This window comes from Delphinus delphis, chromosome 11 (genome assembly GCF_949987515.2).
Source record: "Delphinus delphis chromosome 11, mDelDel1.2, whole genome shotgun sequence".
NCBI classification, from domain to species: Eukaryota; Metazoa; Chordata; class Mammalia; order Artiodactyla; family Delphinidae; genus Delphinus; species Delphinus delphis.
In genome coordinates, this window is record NC_082693.1 from 40,524,792 (window position 1) to 40,539,136 (window position 14,345).

Genomic DNA, 14,345 nt, shown 5'->3' on the forward strand with positions numbered 1-14,345 from the left:
TTAAGAAAACAGTCCTACTTAAAATAACATAAAATACTTTAATACTTGAAATTAAATTTATAAATTCAAATTATATAAAACAGAAGTATAATACTTGTGTATTGAAAACTACAAAACCTTGTTGAGAGACATTTTTTAAAAATCTAAACAAAAAGACATCACATGTTCATCAGTTGGAAGACTAAATATTGTTAAGACAAATAACCCAGTTAAACAATGAAGAAAAGATTTGAATAAACATTTCTCCAAAGAAGATATACAAATGGTCAATAAGTATGTGAAAAACTGATCAACATCATTTGTCATTAGGTTAATGCAAATCAAAATAATGAGATATGACTTCAAACCTAGTAGGATGCCTAAAAAACAAACAAAAAACCCATAACAGGTGTTGGTAAGGGGGGCAGTGGCTGTGGAAACAATCTGGCAGTTCTTCAAAATACTGAACATACATACCTTATAAGCCATTACTACTATTGCTATATATATAAGCAAGAGAAATAAAAACATAATCAAAAGAAAATTGGCTATATTAATATCATACAAAATAAGACTTAAGGGCTTCCCTGGTGGCGCAGTGGTTGAGAGTCCGCCTGCAGATGCAGGAGACACAGGTTCGTGCCCCGGTCCGGGAAGATCCCACATGCCGCGGAGCGGCTAGGCCGGTGAGCCATGGCCGCTGGGCCTGCGCGTCTGGAGCCTGTGCTCCACAACGGGAGAGGCCACAACAGTGAGAAGCGCATGTACTGAAAAAAAAAAAAAGAAAAGAAAAGGAAAAGAAAGCAAACAAAATAAGACTTAAGAGCAAAGAAGATTATCAGAGATAAAGAGGGAGTCAGTTCACCAAGAAGACATAACAGTCCTAAACAGGTACACATCTAACAACAGAGCTTCATAATACATGTATCAAAAACTTACAGAACTGGAAAGCAAAATAAATCCACAGTTATAGCTGAAAATTTGAGTACACCTACCTCAGTATCCGACAGAACTTGTAGCCAGAAATTCAGCAAGATTATAGAACAACTGAACAATGCAATCAATCAGTCGTATCTAATTGACATTTTCAGAACACTTTACCCACGTGCACAAAGAACATTCACCAAGAAACACCACATCCTGGATCATAACAAACCTTAACAAATTTAGAAGAATTGAAATTGTGCAAAGTTCTTTTATATTTGAATTAGACTAGAAGCCAGTAAAAGAAAGATAACAGGAAAATCTCCAAACATACAGAAATTAACACACTTAGAAATAATCCATGGACCAAACAGAAAATCTTAAGGGAAATTAGAAAGCACTGTGAACTTAATGAAAAATGAAAATATCAAAATCTGGAGCTGTAACCAGTGGGAAATAATTAGAGGAAAATTTACCTTATTAAATAAAAACTTATAAAAGAAGGAAAGTCTCAAATCAACAAGTTTCCACTTTAAGAAACTAGGGGAAAAACAAAATAAGGTCAAAGCAAGCAGGAGAAATGAAATTATATAGAGATTAAGCGCAGAAATCAGGGAATTCCCTGGTGGTCCAGTGGTTAGGACTCTGCACTTCCATTGCCAGGGGCCCGGGTTTGATCCCTGGCAGGGGAACTAAGATCCTGCAAGATGCATGGCACGGCCAGGGGAGAAAAATAGAGCAGAAGTCAATGAACTTGAAAAGAGAAAACTAATAGAGATAATATAACTGAAAGGTGGTTCTTTGGGGGAAAAAGAATTAGTAAAATTGATAATCCGGTAGCAAGATGGGGGGAATGGTGACTATAAAGGGGAGAGTGGTCAGAGATGAGGTTGGGGAGGTCACAGGGACAAGTTATGGCCTTGTAGACTGTGTCATTTATTCTGATAGGGAGCCACTGCAGATGAGTGACTTGATCTGACTGACATTTTAAAAAGATGACTGGTTGTTGATGATTGGTGTGGAGAATGGAATGTAGCAAGAGAAGGGTAGACTAAAGGAGGACCTGTTAGAGGCTACTACTATTTAGTCAAGAGGGCGGTGGCATGGACTGGGGTGTAGCAGTGGAGGTGATGAGGGTGGGTAAGATTCTGGATATATTTTCAAGATAGAGACAATGGGATTTGTTTATGAATTGGATAAAGGTTGTGAGAAAGAGAGAATGACTCCAAAATTTTTGAAAAACAGTCGATATTTACTGACGTGGGTAAGACTGCAAGCGGTGGAAGGATATCTGACATTAGATTTGGAGGTATTAAGTTTGAGGTGCTATTGAGTGGAAGTATTCAATACACAATTGGATATAGGAGTTTCGAGTTAAGGAGAGAAGTTGAGGAAATATCATTTGAGGGGTCATCAGTATACACAAGGTATTCAAGCTTATGGGACAGATGAGCTCATTAGAAAGAATACAGATAAAGAGAAGTCCAAAAGACTAAGGTTCTCCAAGAATGAGGCAGGAGGATGAGGAAGAATGCAAAACAGTGGCAAATAATATCTCAAAATATAGTAAAAATAAAGTAATATATATGGGAATGGTAAACAACAATTTAGATAATGGTACTCTTTAAGGGGGGAGAAGAGCAGGGAAAGGAATTGGTAGTGACATTTTGGTGTATCTGTAAGTTAATTCCTATTAAAAATGAGATATCTAAAGCAAACATGGCAAAATACCATCTAATGGTTCTTGGTACATGGTACATTGGTGTTTTATTTTCTGTACTTCTCTTTATGCTCAAAATGTTTCGTAACTTAAAATTGAAAAAGAAATGGCCACAGCGTTCCACAGTCTCATGCGAGGCTGGCTGCTTAAGACCATGCAGGCAGCTTGTTAAATGGATTCTGGAGCTCTGTCCACTCGATCATTAGGGTTACCAGTTGGGAATCTGAATTCAGTAAACCTCTCCAGCTGATTCTGGTACATAAGCAGGTTTAGGAACCACTGTGACAATTCTACAGATGGCTAACACAGAGTCCTATAGGACTGCCACCTCTCTTGCTCTCTGTATGGGACTTCTGTTAGTACAGTCTACACTTGCAGGTCTTTGTGGGAAGACTGTCCAGAGTAAAGAGACCAAGCTGGAGAAGGATCTTCAATGTGTGGTAAGAGAACAGCTGAAGGATCTAAAATTATTTGGCCTCCAATAAAGAAGACCTGTAGCAGTTGTCAAATATTGCAAAGAAGGACATGGATATATTGGGTCGGCCAAAAAGTTCATTCGGGTTTTCCTGTGAGATGTTATGGAAAAACCCGAATGAACTTTTTGGCCAAACCAATTAGGGTAAAGCTTAACTTTCTCTAGCTTCATTGGGTGGAATTAGCTTTGAGTCTAAGTAAGGATGAGCTCTAACCATCCAAAAATTGAATAGTTTGCTTTTTGGAAGTTGTAGATGAATTATTCCTGGAAGTAGAGGCTGTTAGCAATGCTAGAGAATTCCTCCACTGGCTGGAGGGTTAGCATAGATAACATGAAAGATCCCTTTTAATGCTGAGGGGTTTTTTTTTTCCTTTGTGATTCTTTTTTATTATTGTTTCCACACAAGTAGTTTAGGTTTTCTGATTTTTCTACAATAAACACAGAATTCTTGAGTAAACATTTTTTTCCTTTTCTTTTTTCCCCAGAAACAAAATTACGCTCCCTCCATCCCCAGCTGTGTTTTGGAAGACCTTTCTTTTCAGCAAGGCATCTTTTTCCATCCCCTTATTCTTGCCATGAGTCCCTTTTTTTTTAAACCAAGTCTGAGGGGTGCCTGTGGAATCAAATGTACTTCTTGTTAAAATAAGCAATTTTATTTATCACTGATAACTGCATTTTTATAGTAGTTTTTTTTTGTACTTTCCATCAAAGTTAGGAAAATGGGGTTTTCCCCCCAGTTATACATACATATATACCTTCTTTTTCATATTCTTTTCCATTATGGTCTATCACAGGATATTGAATATAGTTTCCTGTGCTATACAGTAGGACCTTGTTGTTTATCCATTCCATATATACCAGTTTGCATCTGCTAACCCCAAACTCCCAATCCATCCCTCTCCCACCTCACTCCCCCTTGACAACCACCAGTCTTTATAGTAGTATTTTTTTTTTTTTTTTCATTTTAATTTTTTGGCCACACCACGTGGCATGCAGGATCTTAGTTCCCCAACCAGGGATCGAACTGTGCCCTCTGTAGTGGAAGCGCGGATTGTTCTACTGGAACTACTGGACCCGCCAGGGAAGTCCAAAATTTAATCTTTTTAATAAAGGTCACTGACACTATTTAGAAAATGAATAGTACTTTGTTAATTAATGAAATACCTCACAATGGAGCCATCTCTCCTGTAGGGGAAGGAGACATTTTATACCTCTACAAGGGCCTTGTATATTGAAAGGCACTCTGTATGGGTATTTGCTCAGTGTCTCTTTTCATGTCGTCATAAACTAAAATATAACCAGCCTGCTAATAAACAAAGTCTAGTTTGTGCTAAAATACAGTATGTGCTAAACAAAGGATTCCTTGACATAAGAGTTTAGGTGTCTACCAGATTACTGAGATTTAAAAGGTTTAGTAATTTCTTTGTAAAGCTGTCCTCATCACCAACAGTAATAATAGAGTTCTATTTTTCACAGAAAAATTTTGAAAGACCTATCTTCTGAAGATACACGGGGCAGAAAAGGAGACGGAGAAAATCCTGGAGTTTCTGCTGTCACTTCTATGTCTGTTCCAACTCCCATCTATCAGACTAGCACCGGACAGTACAGTACGTATAGGAATAAATTTCCCACCCGATAGACACACAAAAACTAACCTTTCTGTTTGAAGAAGTGGTGTGTAAACTGTCATACTTTATAGTGATGATTATTAAAGGATAACATTTTGAGCCAGAAATAATGCAAAGTTCTTTTTCAGTATTATCTCATTTATTCCTTACAACTTTGTTGTGAGGTGGGCAGTTATCAATTTATGAGGGAACCGAGGCTTAGAGAGATAATATCCCTGAAATCATACAGCTTGTAAGTGATACACGGCTTGTAAATGATATACTTACTTTAGGGTATAAGTCTGTGAGTTTTGACAAATGCATGGAGCTGTCTTAAGCACCACCACAATCAAGACACTCCATCACCCCAAGAAATTCACTTGTGCTGTGTCCGTTTGTAGATAATCTCTCCCTCCTCTCCTAACCCCTGTTCTTCAAGTTTTATTGGCGTCCCATCTGACCACCTGTCACCATCTCCAGTCATCCTCTCCACCACCTCAGTCTACACTCTCATCTGAATTACTGCAGTATCTGATTGGTCATCTTGCTTCCATTCTTGCTCTAATACTTTTCCATATCTCAGCCAAAGCAGTTTATTTAAAATGTCAATTAGATCACACCATTCTTGCTCAGAATCTTCCAGTGACTTTAGAATAGGTCCCACAAAGCATTACATTCAGGATCTGGCTTTGCCTGCCACTCTGATCTCATCTCCTACCACTTGATGCCATTCTGGCCACACAGACTTTCTTGCTGTTCCTTAACACATGAAGCTTGTTTCTACCTCAGGATCTTTGGAGGTGTCATCCCTACTACCTGCGCGTTCTTCATCAGATCCTCACATGCCTTACATCCTCACTTTTTATAATTACGTATAAATGCCATAAAATATAGTAGCTTAATTACAGAATGTATATAATTATAGATTAGCTTATTTATGATCTGTTCTCAAGGAATGTAAGTTCACAACTATGACCCTGGCATACAGGGCCTGGCGCATGTAGGCTTTCATTAAAATGTGTTATGAATATATGATTTTAAGAATATATGTAGAATATTTCTGTGAGGACACATAAGAAACTGGGAATAGCAGTTGCAAGGAAGGAAACTTAGGAGCAGAGATCAGAGGCAACTGGGAGGTTCACTTTTCATTTTAAACAAAACTGAATTTTTTTTTTTAATCATATACATGTATTGCTATTTCCAAAAAAATTTTTTTAAGGCAGCATATTAGCAAGTTAAAAGTTATGATATATTAAATGGTTTATTATTCTAAACCCATTAAAAATTAGAATTATGAAAACTACAAAGAAACTTGGGCTAATATTTCATATGTTACAACTGAAGTAAGTACAGTACAAGTCATATTTAGGGCAGCATGATCCAGTAGAACTTGATGATGCAAACGTTCTGTATTTGCATTGTCTAGTACAGTAGCTGCTAAACTATCTGAATACTGAGCACGTGACATGTGGCTGGTGAGACTGAGGAACTGAATTTTTTATTTTAATTTTAGTTAATTTAAATAGCCACGCATGGCTCATGGCTACTGTATTGAACAGTACAGTTGAGTTCTTCAAAGAAGTAAATTCAACCAGGTAAATATACATTTGTTAAGCAAGTACAGGAAGATATGTTGCAAAAATGAAAATATTCTGTATTAACATATATATTTAACATCAAAAGATGTGTATCTATAATGTGTGTAAATAAACCTATTTCGATATTTATATATCTATCTGTGTGAGCATAGGAAAAGATTAGGAAGGTTGTGCACCAAAATAATGTTTACTTCAGGAGGGGGGTGGGGAGTGGACAGTGGAATAAATAGGGATAATGGGACTTTTTATATATATATTTATATATGTATGTAATGTGTGTTGCAGGGAAGGAGATTGAAAGTAATTCCTAGTATAAGTTTAAAACGAATCTCTGAATCTAAAAAATGTTTTGTTTTTTTTTTTGCGGTACACGGGCCTCTCACTGCTGTGGCCTCTCCCGTTGCGGAGCACAGGCTCCGGATGCGCAGGCTCAGCGGCCATGGCTCACGGGCCCAGCCGCACCGCGGCATGTGGGATCTTCCCAGACCGGGGCACAAACCCGTGTCCCCTGCATTGGCAGGCAGACTCTCAACCACTGCGCCACCAGGGAAGCCCCTAAAAAATTTTAATGTCTTTACTTCTAAAGTCATTTTATAAATTAAAGTATATGGGAATATTTGTTGTGTGGTAGTAGGGAAAGGATAAGGGTAATCAGAAACAGTGGTCACCACTAGAGAGTGGAGCTAAGAAAGAGTATGAGGATTTACTTTTTCATTATGTAACCTTTTATCCTTTTTGAATTTTCTTCCATAGGCACACTTATCTATTCAAAAATACTTTAAAATACAATCTTTTTAATGCTTTTAAATAAAAATTATAAACTATGTTAATATTTCCTACTACTTATTTTTCCTTTAAAAGTTTGTCATCGGTGGTACCCTCTTCTAATGGCCCAAAATTGCTGTGACAACATTAACAGCATGGAATGCTCTATAGAGCCCCAAATGGGTTTTGACCAGTCAGTTATTGTACAGTTTGAGACTAAATTTAAGATTAGTGCATCTGAAATACAATATTTTCTGAAGAAATGCCGTTTTACTTGTTTTACATATAGCTCACCCAAAGTAGTCAACAGTTATCAAGTGGAATTGCATTTAAACCTGTTTTAATAAATAGCAAATTTTTTTTTTTTGCCAATCCTTTGTCATTAGTGTGTTGTACAGCCTTATATTAGCTATGTTCTCTCTTTGGTTTAAGTTGCCATTGCCCCAAATGGAGCCTTACAGCTGGCCAGTCCAGGCACAGATGGAGTACAGGGGCTTCAGACATTAACCATGACAAATTCAGGCAGTACTCAACAAGGTACAACAATTCTCCAGTATGCACAGACCTCTGATGGACAGCAAATACTTGTGCCCAGCAACCAGGTGGTTGTACAAAGTAAGTTTGCTTAAGTATCTATGGAAAGCATCACAAAGTACTTTCAAAGACACTTACAAATTAACTAATTCTTTTGACCACACAGCTGCATCAGGAGATATGCAGACATATCAGATCCGTACCACACCTTCAGCTACTTCGCTACCACAAACCGTGGTGATGACATCTCCCGTAACCCTTACATCTCAGACAACTAAGACAGATGACCCCCAACTGAAAAGAGAAATAAGGTTGATGAAAAATAGGTAGGTAGTAAAATTATACTATCAGAATGGGTAATGTTTTTATAAACCTCAAAATATAACCAGATATTAACTGAGATTGTATATTAGAAACAAGGAGAGGGGATTATATCAACATTATTTTAAGAGTTTTAGATTATGTCTAGTACATTTCCAGTGGATCAGTGAGTCCCTTTGCATAGTTTCTTTATTTAATATATAACCTAGAGTTCTTCTATTTTTATTGTGTCCTTTGAATAGCACTGTTAAGCAAAACTTTTCAAACAATATATTTTGTTCTTATTCAGATGACAAAGTTAAGTGAAAATAATAATTTGCTGCTTGCTGTTGACCAGAGTAAGAATAGGCAAGAATTAGTAGGATTCTGCATAATACCTAATATACTTCTGGATACAGAATTGCTCTTAAAAATGAATTTTGATCATGAAATATAGTAGTCATTTAACCCCCAGAAACATTTGTTTGTTTTAAATGTATTTTAAACATTGCTATATGCACTACATATACATCAGGCATTAAAAATCACTAGTTCTTTGAGAAAAAGAATATGATGGGTAGCCTTCTGCAGTGTGTTCAAGGGAAAAGAAAAGACACCAGTAAACTATATTAGAAACAAAAAAGGGTAAATAGCCACAGATACAACAAATTTTTAAAATTATAATAAGGTTCTATTTTCAGGTCCTCTCCAGTAAGTTAGAAAATTAGAATAAAGGATAATTTTCTAGAGCAATAAAAATTACCATAAAAGGACCAGATGGATACATTTAATTACTTCAAGATAAAATGTTTCTTTACTAAAAACAAGAGGAAGCATCACTGTAAATGACTTGGTAACAAGGCAGGGACCATCTGTTGTTTTGGAGGTTCCAACAAATACAAGTAAATGAAGTAAGTTATGTAAATTATTAGAAAAGAATTGTATCTTGTTGCTGATGATATGACTGTGTACCTAGGAAACCCAAAAGACTTGTTAAAAATTACTAGAGTGTGACTTCTCTTTCTGACAATGTAACGTCAGCTACATAATAAAAGCTTGATGAAATATAAAAACCATCCTTTTAAATGACTGGATGAGCATGCAGAAAGTAAGAGAAATCTATTGAGGTTAGACGTGCGAACCAGAAGCCCAGGACCATGATGTTAAATAAGCACTTAAGCAGCCCCTGTATATCCTAGGGATAAATTCAGATCTTTGTGATTGGTATAGCTTTGGTATGCAGAGGGGACTCGGGACAGAGCCTGGGGCCTCTGCAGGCTGGAGAACTGGATCACAGATTATTTTTCATGAGGTCAAGACCCAAAAAGTACTACATCCATAAGCTGAGAATTGTAATTTTAAAAATTAGTGCCCCCAGTTGGAGAAAGCAACTTCAACACAGGCTCTAATGAATTCCCATACATTGAGTTCTAACAAATATAAGTTGAAAAATCAGACTACCCAAGGAATTAGGCTTCCATTATATGTGCCAACCCCTTAGGCAACTGTCACAAAAAATTATTTCCATTTTTTTGAGATGAGGAAACTGAGGCCTAGAGAAGTTAAGTTACTTGACCAAGGTTACACTGCTTAGTAACTGATAGAGGTAGGGTTTAAATTCATGGGTCCAAGTTTTAGAGTCCAAAGTCTTAGGGAATCCCACACTGCCTTTCAGGAGCAAGAGTCAGCAGAAAGAGCAGACGACAGAATGAGTTTTGTGAAGTCTTAGTAATCGAGTGGAGAGAGGGAAAGAAGTATGTCTTTTGTATTTAAAAAAAAGGATGTCATTGTAAATCATCAAAGCTCAAGAGACTATAAAAATGATAAAAATTGGAGAGGAAAAATAAAACTATTATTATTAGCAAAGATATATTCATCTGCTTAGAATATTCAGGAAGATCTGTCTGCAAACTATTTGAAATTGAAAATCAACATTTGTACCAGAAGCCCTTGCCAGTTTAGTAAAACAGGAAAAGGGAGGGGAAATTACAAGGATTTAAATGAAAAAAATAGAAACTATTACTATCTTTTATACGATTGCTTGATTTAAAAAAAAAACAAACCAAATGGACTTAGAGAAAAATTATTGTAAGTAATGAGTTTACTAGATATAAAATCAGTTTAGAGAAAAATTATTGTAAGTAATGAGTTTACTAGATACAAAATCAGTTTTCAAAAATCAACTGTAGGGCTTCCCTGGTGGTGCAGTGGTTGAGAGTCCGCCTGCCGATGCAGGGGACGCGGGTTCATGCCCCAGTCTGGGAAGATCCCACATGCTGTGGAGCGGCTGGGCCCGTGAGCCACGGCTGCTGAGCCTGCACGTCCGGAGCCTGTGCTCTGTGGCAGGAGAGGCCACAACAGTGAGAGGCCCGCATACCGCAAAAAAAAAAAATCAACTGTATTTCTTCACATCATCAATAAAGAGTTTGGTAAATAATTATTTAAAAGATATCATTTATATTATCAATAAATAAAATATGTGAGAATAAATCTAACAAAAGCTGTCCAGGACATTTACAGAAAACATTGTAAAATGTTTTTGAAAGACATTAAGGAAGATCTAAATAAATGGAGAAATATACTATGTCCATAGATATGGAAACTCAGTATTATAAAGATGACTATTTTTCCCCCCAATTGATCCATAGATTCAATGCAGTTCCAATCAAAACCCAAACAGGTTGTTTGAAGAACTTGACAAGTTGATACTAAAATTTGTAGAAGAGTAAAGGGCCAAGAGCAGCCAAAATATTCCAGACAAGAATAAGGTGAGGAGATATCAAGTTTTGTTTAAAGCTGTGGTAATTCAAATCATGTTATATTGGCATTGAGATAAACAAAATCACCAGTGAAATAGAGTAGGGAGCTCAGAAACAGATCTGTGAATACATGAAACCCTGGTAGGGCAGATTATTGGGGGAAGGAGGGACTCCAATAAATGGTACTAAGATAGTTATTTATATGTGAAAAAATATATTGGATTTCTTCCTCACACCATACACAAAAATCATACTAAATGGATTAAAAACATATATGTGAAAGGTGAAATTTTAAAAACTTTTAGGTGAAAATGTATAACCTCATGGTTTCAAGTACAAGGAAGATTCCTTAAAACAACACACATAAACACACAATAATTAACATGAAAAATTGATGAATCCTCATTAAAATGAGTAAGTTTTCATCAAAAGACAAAGTGAATGAAAATATAAGCTTCAAACCTATAGAAGATATTTGCAACATGTCTAACCAAAAACAACAGATTTGTTTGAAAAAATATAAAGATCTTCTGAATTAATCAGAAGTACAACCCAACTGAAAAAATGTTGAATATATTTTTGAAATGATACTGACACAACTCCACATCTGGAGGAAAATTAAATTGGACCCCTATTTTATACCATATACAGAAGTAATTACAGATGGATTAAAGACTTAACTGTGAAAATTAAGCAATAAAATCTTTAAGATAAAATTTAGAGAGAAATACATAGTGTATCACATTTTAATTTAAGCCAAGAAAGAGTTTAAAAAAGAGCATTTATTGCATTAAGAAATAAAAATATCAGAAATCAAGTGGTAGATTAGAAAATAATGTAGAAACAGATAAAGGGTTACTGTGTATAATGCACTGAGAGTTCTTAGGTTGTTCATCTTTCAAATAATTTCTAATCATAAAATGGGCAAAATGTATGAATGGAAAAGGGTATGAATAGGCAAATTATGTAAGAGCAGATCTGAAAGACCGTTAAATTTTTGAGAATATGCTCAATCACACTAGTAGTTAGGGAAGTGAAAATTAACAATGAAATGTCCACATGCAAAGAACTGTGTACCAGTATATCAATAGAAACATCATTAAAATAGTATGTGTAAAAAAAGCAAGTTGCAGATAATATCTACAGTCCGTAGTATAAAAAATACTCAAAGTAATACTTTTTACTTCTATATGTATGGAAAACTTGAATGTAAATCCATAGAAATATTCTAACAGGACATGTACAAAACTGAGAATGAAATCACTGTTTGTAATTAAAACTCAATAAATAAAAATTAGAGAGTCTATGTGCCAAAAGTTAATAAGAGGACCCATAAATTTCATTTCTTGGTATTTATCCAAGAGAAATGGGACATATGTTTACAAAGAGACTGGCACAAGAACATGCATAGCAGCTAAAACTAGAAAACAGCCCAAGAGAATGGATCAGCAAATTGTAATGATGTTCATACAGTGGAATATGCCCAACAATATAAAGGAGCAAACCACTGCACAGTAACACAGATAAACCTCAAAAATATACTGAGTGAAAGGAGATGAGACACAAGAGTACATTCTGTATGACTCTGGTATCTGAAGTTCTAGAATAGGAAAAATTTCATCTATGGTGATAAAAATCAAACCAGTAGTTGCTTGGGGAGATGAACGGGCATGAGGGAACTTTCTGGGGCAATAAAAATGTATGTCTTGATGAGTGGGTGGGTTATACAGGTATATGCATTTGCCAAAACTGACTGAATTCTGCACTGAAGATCATTGTGTTTCACTGTATATAGATTATACCTTAATTTTTTTTAATGAGGAAAATGACCAGGGAAGATTACTGAAGTGCATTTACCATTTAAGGAATGTGAACTTTTTTCTAACATTGGTTTTTTTAATGCTTACATTTAGAGAAGCTGCTCGAGAATGTCGCAGAAAGAAGAAAGAATATGTGAAATGTCTGGAAAATCGAGTTGCAGTCCTGGAAAATCAAAATAAAACTCTAATAGAAGAGTTGAAAACTTTGAAGGATCTTTATTCTAATAAAAGTGTTTGATGCTTAAGAAAGAAAATATTTTTGTGGACTTGCCTAAAAATTAGACGGAATTTCTTTTCTTTTTTAGTGGAGTTTTATGAATTAAAAGGTCAAAAATGAAGCTTTTTATTTAGGCTTTTGCAACTTAAAGATAAATATCTTATGCAAGAGATCTGGTGACAGAGGATAAAGTGGAAAAAGACCTCAAGGAGGTTACTGGCACAACTGGAAACTGTAAAAATTAAACATACTCAAGAAACAAGAAATAAACTTTCACAAATTCAAATTTTCTAAATAACAATAGTTGTCATATTCCAAAAATGACAGATAAGATGAAATTTGATAAATCAGATTTTTAAAAATAAATCAATTTACCCTATAGGTTTGCATTTCTTACCGTTTCCTAAAATTTACCTTTTTCAATTGTGTGTGTGTGCAACTTCTGCCAATAAATTCTAAATTACAAATAGAAAAAAGCTAATATACAACTAAATATATAAACTATGTGTTCTGATTATGTATACTTGCTCTATCATCAGGTCTTAAATGGGTGTTTAAAAGTTTGTTTATTGAACTTGAGAGGATTTTTGAGACTGGGTTAACTATTTTTGAGGCCTTGTCCTAAAAGGCATCTAAGGTACATGAATGGAGTGTGGTGATTTTTGTAACATTTTTTTTATCAGAATGGAAAGAGAATTGTTTAAAAGTTTGATACTTTTAAATCGTTTGTTTTTTGGTTACTCTGGGAATGGTGATTTTCTACAAATATTTAATAAATTGTTTTTTGATTCTATATTCTGTATGCAGTTAAATATACATTACTTATTCTGTTGTGCTTTAATAGAATGGAATGTTTACAGGCCCTTGAGATGTTAGAGTGTTTTAAAAACCTTCTGAAGATGCATACCAAAGTTTTCCAAGAGGATTTTATAATTGGTTTAATGTAAGGTTTATCAGATTCTAAAATAGTACAGTTACTAAGGCAATTTTATGTGAGAGACTATTTTGTAATGTAGTGAATGGTACATTTATAAGAAATGTGACTGCCAATATATTTTTATAGCTAATCTTTATAAATTCTAAAGTTGAGTTTTTAATGATTATTTTAAATGTTTATATAGTTTGTTAGTAAAAAATATTTTGCATCTCAAAGTATCATTTTTATATTATAGGAAGTAAAGTTTCCAGGTTGGCTAATATTTGAATTGTAAGTTTTGTATGCAGTTTATCCAGAGTTCAAAAATGCTGTCAGCACACCAGTGTTTAACCTCTGTATTCCAATTTGTATACACTTTGAAATTGTACTGCAAAACTATTGTGTGCTTCTTATACAATATGTATCATATTGTTGTCTATGAAATTAAAGGACATTTGATAAAAATTAAGTTTGCCGAATGTAAAATATATTGCTTGATATACGAATGACAAGCTTCCTGATAGCCACTGTGTTAATTATACTAACTATAGTGCATTTCTAGTTTTAAAATGAGGATAAATTTAAAAATCTGGGCTACACTACCTATTTTAAGAAGGGGATATGTTTATATGTTTTGATTCAGTCAGAACCAATTATAACAAACTGAAGATAGCTAAATATTTTGTTCTACAAGTGTTTAGGACATGGTTAAGGAGGCTGTCGTGTAG

The 14,345-nt window shown here is 35.0% G+C and overlaps 1 protein-coding gene across 6 annotated transcripts in view; it reads left to right on the top strand.

Moving 5' to 3' along the window:
• ATF1 (activating transcription factor 1) overlaps positions 1 to 14,090 on the top strand; it is a 54,298-nt gene extending 40,208 nt beyond the window's left edge. For 5 of the 6 annotated variants that reach the window (XM_060024764.1, XM_060024767.1, XM_060024763.1 and 2 more), the window contains 4 exons: positions 4,575 to 4,705; positions 7,504 to 7,686; positions 7,772 to 7,931; positions 12,578 to 14,090. In XM_060024764.1, the coding sequence (XP_059880747.1) occupies positions 4,575 to 4,705; positions 7,504 to 7,686; positions 7,772 to 7,931; positions 12,578 to 12,722 (619 nt within the window). In that variant the 3' untranslated portion in view covers positions 12,723 to 14,090. The remainder of the gene's footprint in view (positions 1 to 4,574; positions 4,706 to 7,503; positions 7,687 to 7,771; positions 7,932 to 12,577) is intronic. The other variant, XM_060024768.1, reaches the window with a different exon arrangement.
• The last annotated feature ends 255 nt before the right edge of the window (positions 14,091 to 14,345 follow it).